The sequence below is a fragment of the Dipodomys ordii genome, unplaced genomic scaffold, assembly GCF_000151885.1.
Source record: "Dipodomys ordii isolate 6190 unplaced genomic scaffold, Dord_2.0 Scaffold21, whole genome shotgun sequence".
In the NCBI taxonomy this organism is placed as follows: domain Eukaryota; kingdom Metazoa; phylum Chordata; class Mammalia; order Rodentia; family Heteromyidae; genus Dipodomys; species Dipodomys ordii.
In genome coordinates, this window is record NW_012267237.1 from 157,629 (window position 1) to 164,566 (window position 6,938).

At 43.2% G+C, this 6,938-nt stretch overlaps 1 protein-coding gene across 2 annotated transcripts in view; it reads right to left on the reverse strand.

Moving 5' to 3' along the window:
* Nucleotides 1-413: 413 nt before the first annotated feature.
* The window catches only part of Ccdc127 (coiled-coil domain containing 127), a 7,797-nt gene continuing 1,272 nt past the window's right edge, over nucleotides 414-6,938 (reverse strand). Inside the window, exons 1-3 of one of the 2 annotated variants that reach the window (XM_013013888.1) lie at nucleotides 6,594-6,750; nucleotides 4,683-4,813; nucleotides 414-1,669 (exon numbers count right to left, since the gene is read on the reverse strand). In XM_013013888.1, the coding sequence (XP_012869342.1) occupies nucleotides 1,008-1,669; nucleotides 4,683-4,813; nucleotides 6,594-6,601 (801 nt within the window). In that variant the 5' untranslated portion in view covers nucleotides 6,602-6,750 and the 3' untranslated portion in view covers nucleotides 414-1,007. Of the gene's footprint in view, nucleotides 1,670-4,682; nucleotides 4,814-6,593; nucleotides 6,751-6,938 lie in introns of those variants that run through there. The other variant, XM_013013889.1, reaches the window with a different exon arrangement.

The following is a 6,938-nucleotide window of genomic DNA, read 5'->3' on the forward strand; positions in this document are numbered from 1 at the left end:
GTCACAGCCAGTTCCTGAAGGAGTGAAGCATGTTCCATGTGACTCCACTGGGACTCGTGGAGGCTCAAGGCTGGGTGTCTCTGGTCTATGCCGATTCCCTCCAGTTGCTCTGCTGATTCTGTCTCTCACTGTCACAGATCAGACTTCAGAAATACCATATACTGAATACTGACACCCCAGCAGGCCACGGAACCCGGAGTGAGTAAGAAACCCTCTCCCAGAGGATAATAACAGTACTTAGCTCATAGGATCAGAGTAAGAATTACACAAAGGATGTACACAATAGCTTAATGTATGTTAGCTAGGTACAAACCCGTTCTCAGAGCCTGCCTACCTTTTAAATTGTGGTAAAAATTGAGATGACACATTTAAAAGCTTTCTGTAAAGACAAAAAAAGCAAAGAGCCACACAAGTAAAACAGATGCTCTCAGTTTTAAATGGCAAGTATTATATGTCACTGCTCATGAATAATTATTTGTTTATGGAATACATAGGCAAGATAAATTCAACACACACCTAACCAACTTGACACAAGGAACGTTTGTTTTTTGTTTTTTTTCTTCTGTGGGTAAGAGCTCTTCCACACAAGATAAAATCCTGGTGAGATTACTATTACCATTGGTAAGTCAGCGCAAGGCATCACTTCTGAATGGAATCTGGGGAAGGAGTAAAGTACCCTAAAAGGCAGAATTGATTAAAATCCAACAACGAAATTAATTATGGTGAGGATCAACACTGTATTTCATCTTTGAAAAACATTGTTTACCCTAGAGTTAAAATATGATACAACACTGTTCTGCTAAATATTAGCAGCTCAAAATGCTTCAAAGCAGCTGAATCCTTCACTGCTGCAGCACACCAGAGGACCCCTGCCAAGGCCTTGCTGCACTGCTCAGGAACAGGAGTAGATGCCCTGGAGAGGGCTATACATGATCACATATGGGTGGCAGAGAAAGACATGACATCTGAGATCCAAGAATGCACCAGGCCATGACGAATGATTGTTCTTACTTTTCTAGTATGACCTGCTCTACTCGCTTGAACTTTCTCAGCTCGACGACGAGTCCCCAGTACTTGAGATACAACCACATGAGCCTCCCATTTTGGCGTTTGTTGGTGTTCCAGACATCCCCACAATGCTTATCATGCTTAAATATGTCGGTTAAGCCAGCTGCCATCTCTAGGTCAGTAGCCACTGAGTCCATGGAAGCACGCATCAATAAGTTCTTTTCCAGCTGTAGCCGTGCACTGCGGGGAAGAACTGGACTGCAGTAGATGTTCTGTCTTTCCACAAGGGCCTCTCCTACCTCCTTCAGCATGAGCTGGGCTTTCCTTTGCCAGTCCTGCTCCTCTTCCAGACAGTTCAGATACACATTTCTTAGAGGCTTCAACTGACTTTTTTCTTGCATTATTTGTGCCCGTTCCTGTTCTAGAAGCTTCCTTTCTTCCACCAACTTGCGCCCCTGAGAGATGAGGGCTTCTCGATAACTAGTTGTCCTTTTTTGCTCCTTTTCAAGTTCCAAAGACAGCTGAGCAACAGCTCGTCGGTGTTCGGAGATGACAGCATGGTACCTGGCTTCAAGATCCTGTTGGAAAGCAGCTGTTCTCTGAAGATAGGCTTCTCTTTCTTTCTCTATTTCTTTCTGGGACTCCCTAGACCAAATCCAACCTGACACAAATCAATCACAGAAAAACACACATCAAGAAAAATCACAGCTATGGTCTGTACTTAAAGTATGATACAAAAAGGACAGCATTTTGATAAAAGACCTCTGAGATACCAAGAAAATAACATTTACACAAAATTGCAAAAAAGGGAAGGTTTGCACCTAAATTTGAACCAAGGCTGGGAACCCAAGCCTGCAACATCCTTTTTCTGTCACCAAACTTCCATAGTTCTTAAGAAAATTTACCAGTTTCTTTTCCTCTAAACCTACCATTGACCTCAAGTGTTGTTAGGAGTAGTGCTTGGCTTTAGCTAGTCATCACCAGCAAACAGCTTAAGTCAAGGTATTTCTGTTCTATAATATGGTAAAGAATTTCAATCTCAGCCTATGTGTGGTGATGCATACCTATAATCCCAGCACTCCAGATATTGAGGCAGGAGGATGACATATTGAAACTGCCCAGGTTCCAAAGGAAAACTGCTCTTCATATCAAGGACCAGAAAGAGCTAAAGCCAAGTTGACAAGATATTAACAGATGCTAATACCTGTATGAAAGATACTAGTAATGTCTACCAAAGAGTTTTAAGCAGTAATCATGGTAAAGTTTAAGCAAAGCAATAGCAGATATAAAAAACTAAATGGAAACTTTAGAAATGAAAAACATAGAAACTGAAACACAAGTGTCTTATGCCTGTGAGCTTAGTTACTCAGGATGTGGGGATCTGAGAACCAAAGTTCAGAGCTAGCTTGAGCAGAAAATCTCTGGAGACATCATCTCCAAATAACCAGCAGGAAATCCAGAAGCCAGGTGGTAGAGAGCCAGCCAGAAACAGAAAAAGCTGAACAAGAGAACGAGCCTCAGGGGCTGGGAAGGTGGCTTGTGGTAGAGGGCTTGCCTAGCATGCATGAAGCCCTGGGTTCAATTTCTTAGAACCACATAAACAGAAAAAGCCAGAAGTGGCTCTGTGGCTCAAGTGATAGAGTTGTAGTCTTGATGAAAGAAAAGCTAAGCAACAATGAGATGTACAAGACGTTATGTTGAAAAACGAACTTTACAACTTTGGGGGGTGGGGAGATGGGAAGGGATGGGAAAGGGAAACAAATGCTTGCCCATGTAATTGTAACCCCTCTGTATGGTATTTTCACCAAAAAAAAAAAAAAAAAAGAGCTAAGGAATAGGGCCCAGGCCGTGAGTTCAAGTTCCAGGACTGGAGGTGGAAAAAAAAAAAATCCCAAACCTCAAAAAACCTAATACCACACCTAGTAGGGGAGAAGGTCTTTCCCTGTAAGATCAAAGACTACTCAACAGAGTCCTGGATGCTCCAGCTAGCACATCCACACAGCAAGACAAGAAAATAAAAGGTAAACATTACATGAAGGAAATGAAACTGAACTCCCATACCTTAAACAGAATTAACTCAAAATGGATAAAATGTAAAATGCAAAACTGAAACACTAAAGAAATCTTCAGAACTTGAAGTAGGTAAAGTGATCTGAGATGTATCACAGTAAGCTATAAAAAGAAAACCATGAGAATTAAAATGAGAAAGGTTTAGACACATGCAAAGCTTATCTCCAACTAAGGACTAGAATCTAGAATACTTAGCCCAGCATTGGTGGCTCATGTGTGTAATCTTAGCCACTCAGGAGAAGCTGAGATCTGAGGACTGTGGTTCAAAGCCAATCAGGTCAGGAAAGTCCATGAGACTTGAATCTCCAATTAACTGCCAGAAAATTGGAAATGGCACTGTGGCTCAATTGGTAGAGCATTCCTCTTGAGCTGAAGAGCTCAGGGATAGTGCCCTAGCCCAGAGTTCAAGCCTCATGATGGGAAAAAAAAAAAGTCAGAATTAGGGAATGGGAATGTGGCTTAGTGGTACAATGCTTGCCTAGCATGCATAAAGTCCTGGGTTCAATTCCTCAGTAACACATACACAGAAAAAGCTGGAAGTGGTGCTGTGACTCAAGTGGTAAAGAGTTAACTTTGAGCAAAAGAGCTCAAGAAATCACACAAGAAGCTCCAGGCCTAGGACTGGGAAGGTGGTTCAGTGGTAGAGCGCTTGCCTTGCATGCATGAGGCCCTGGGTTCGATTCCTCAGCACCAAATAAGCAAAAAGAAAAAAAGCCGGAAGTGGCGCTGTGGCTCAAGTGGTAGAGTGCTAGCCTTGAGCTGAAGAGCCGAGGGACAGTGCCCAGGCCCAGAGTCAGGCCCCACGACTGGACCCCCCCCCAAAAAAAAAGAAGCTCCAGGCCTGGCACAGAAAAACCCAATACAATTAGAAAATGTCCAAAGACTCTAATAATAACCTAAATAACATCACCAAATGTTGGCAAAAATTATAGGAAATTGGATCATCTGCTAAGAACATAAACTGAACAGTACAACCATTGAGAAAACATTTTGGCACTTAAAACTAGTAACTCAGAGAAATAAAAACTAAAGTCTACACAAAAATTTGTGTAAGAATTTGGTAGCTGCTTCATCTGAGTCCTCAACTGGAACTACTCACAAGTCAATGGCTGAGATGTTGAAGGACTGTGAGAATGCTAATTGCACCCAGTCAGCTCACCAAGAGTTCCCCTGTCCCAGCTGAGTGAAGTGTTCATGGGTAAAGTCTCCTGAAGACCGACTTCCCATAGTCACCCTGTAACTGAACCCCCTCCCACCTGCTCTTCTTTATTGGTTTTGAGAGCCTCCTCAAAAGTCAGCCATGACAGGGAGCTACAGGGTATCAAACGCTTAATCTCATATAAAATGCTCCTAACTACATTTGCCTTAGTTAACCCCTACAATGTTTTGAAGTGAATAGGGTTAGCCACCTCTCAAGGATGAGCAAATTGAGGATCAGAAAAGTTGAGTATCTTGCTCAAGAGTCCCTGTGTGGGATGAAACTGGCTGTCTGTCAGGTTCCAAAACCATAGTCTTCATGAACCTGTCCATGCCCCAACCTTACTTAACCTGCAGTGGCCCATACTTTTGGCCTGGAAAACAGAAATTGCAGAAGCATGACTTACGAAATGCTGCTAATCCCAGCATTGGTACCAACAGGGCATAATTCCACCTGTTCCCATCACCTCCATCAGCTCTGGAATTAGGCCGGATGTTCCAATTTGGGGGATCATTTAAGTTATTCATGGAGATATACCTTAAAGGAAAATATATTAACTGTATAAATGGAATAAAATACAGCTTCATGACTATATCATCTACAAGGTTCCTACTTTAAAATAAATATTTTGTGCTAGACATGGGTTTGAACTCAGGGGCTGGCTGCTGTCCCTGAGCTTTTGTGCTCAAGGCTAGCCACAGCTGTACTTCCGGCTTCTTGGTGGCTAATTGTAGATAAAAGTCTCAGAGACATACCTGCCTAGGATGGCTTCAGGCCTAGCTATGCAGCATCCTGCGTAGCTGGGATTATAGGTGTAAGCCTATGGTGACTGGCCTTAAAAAATTTTTTTTATCGTTATTATAAAGGTTAGTTGCACAAGTCAGGTAAAGAGTACATTTCTTTTTAGACATGTCACCTCTTCCCTCACTCTCTCCCAGTTTTTCCCTTCCATTCAACAGTGTCTAGTGAGTGACACTGCTGCATTTGTTCACCTTTTGCCCCTCTATTTTTGTGCTTTCCCGTACATACCCAAAGACCTATAAAGGAATAAACAGAACAAAAAAGGCAAGAAAACAAAAACAGCAAAAAAAACAAACCAAAAAACAAAAAATTTGTTCTCATTTCCTGGAATTCATTTCAATAAATATTATATTGCATGATCAGACGCACAGTTTAATTCAAGAACTTTCTTTTTTAATTGTATGCGCTGTATAACCTTGCATTCCCTATGGGATTTCAAGAAGGAAAAATAACTTACAACCTAGTGAAAAAGACATGTTTCAAATAAATGAAGGATGGCTAGGATATGAGTTCTCTAGTGTATAAAACAGATGTCTGGCAGATATAAGGAATAATCTTATATGTCAACCTGAGGAAAGGTATGCCCAGATACTTGGATAGTCATTTTAGGAATGTCTTGAGAGGTACTTCTGGATGAGATTTTCATTTGAATCCTTATTCCATACACACACGCACCACACATGTGAGAGGAGATGGAGAGAAGTGGAGGCTGGTAGAGGGAGGGGGAAAGGAAAGGATAAATGCAGACAGAGGGACAGGCACTAATAACATGGTTAATGATGGAATGTGTATAGGATGGTGGTTTCATATAATATTGCCTAAAAATGTCATAGCTTGCTGAATTTGTGTAACACACACAGCATTTATTTCTCAGAAAGTGTCCCCATTAGGTGATACAGGGTCATCTGTATATGTTTCTCGTTAGTTGTCTCTGGATGGCCCTAATACAACTATATATAAAGACAAAGTAAAATTTTAAAAAGTAAATTCACACTAGATATATGGCATTCTATGAGTTGGGTTTTGATGAATGAACAGTACCCTAACAGGCAGAATACTAAATGTTTTGCCTATATGTAGACGCTGTAAATACACTGATCACAAGTAATTGCGATGGTTCCTCCAGAGCTACATACCACCCTGAAGGTGCCTGGTGTTAGAAGCTGAGCACGGATGGGCTTGTTCAGTACTTGGATGAGAGAAACCAAGCCCTGGTACTGGCATTGGAAAATAAAGAGTGCATACTAAGGATACACAGGCATCTTTCCTTGTTGCTCTTCCTTTAACAGTATCTAAGAGCATTTACGCTGTATTGGGTATTGCCTTCTCCCTTTGGTGGTGCTAGGGCTTGAATGTAGACCTTTTTTTTTTTTTTGCCAACCTGGGCACTGTCTCTAGGATTCTTTTGCTCTCAAGTGCTCTGAGCCACCACTCCACTGTACTTTATTGGATGTTAGAGTCTGCCGGACTGGCTTCCAACCTCAATCTTCAGATCTGTCTTGCTCCCAGCGCATACCTGGCCATTTTGCTGCCTGGTTGAGTTCACTGCTTGTTAAGTGGAGCCGAGGGTCTCTGGGATTGTCCGGCAAGCCTGGCTCAGACCTGAACGGTCTGCAGGCCAGAGCCCCGGCGGTTGGCCTTGCCAAGGGCTTCTGGCCCGAAGGTGGCTGAAGCCCCCAAGGGCCGGCTGACCGCACTGGCCTGGCCCAGTGCGGTGTGCTTCCGGGGCAGAAGTCGGGGACCTGATCATCCACGGGGAAAACTGAGCCGGGCGGGGGGCCGGACCACGCAGCCCACGTGTCCCGCCAGGGTCAGAGCTCCCGGGCCGCCCGCGGCCGGAGCGGAGCAGGGCCCGGGCCGC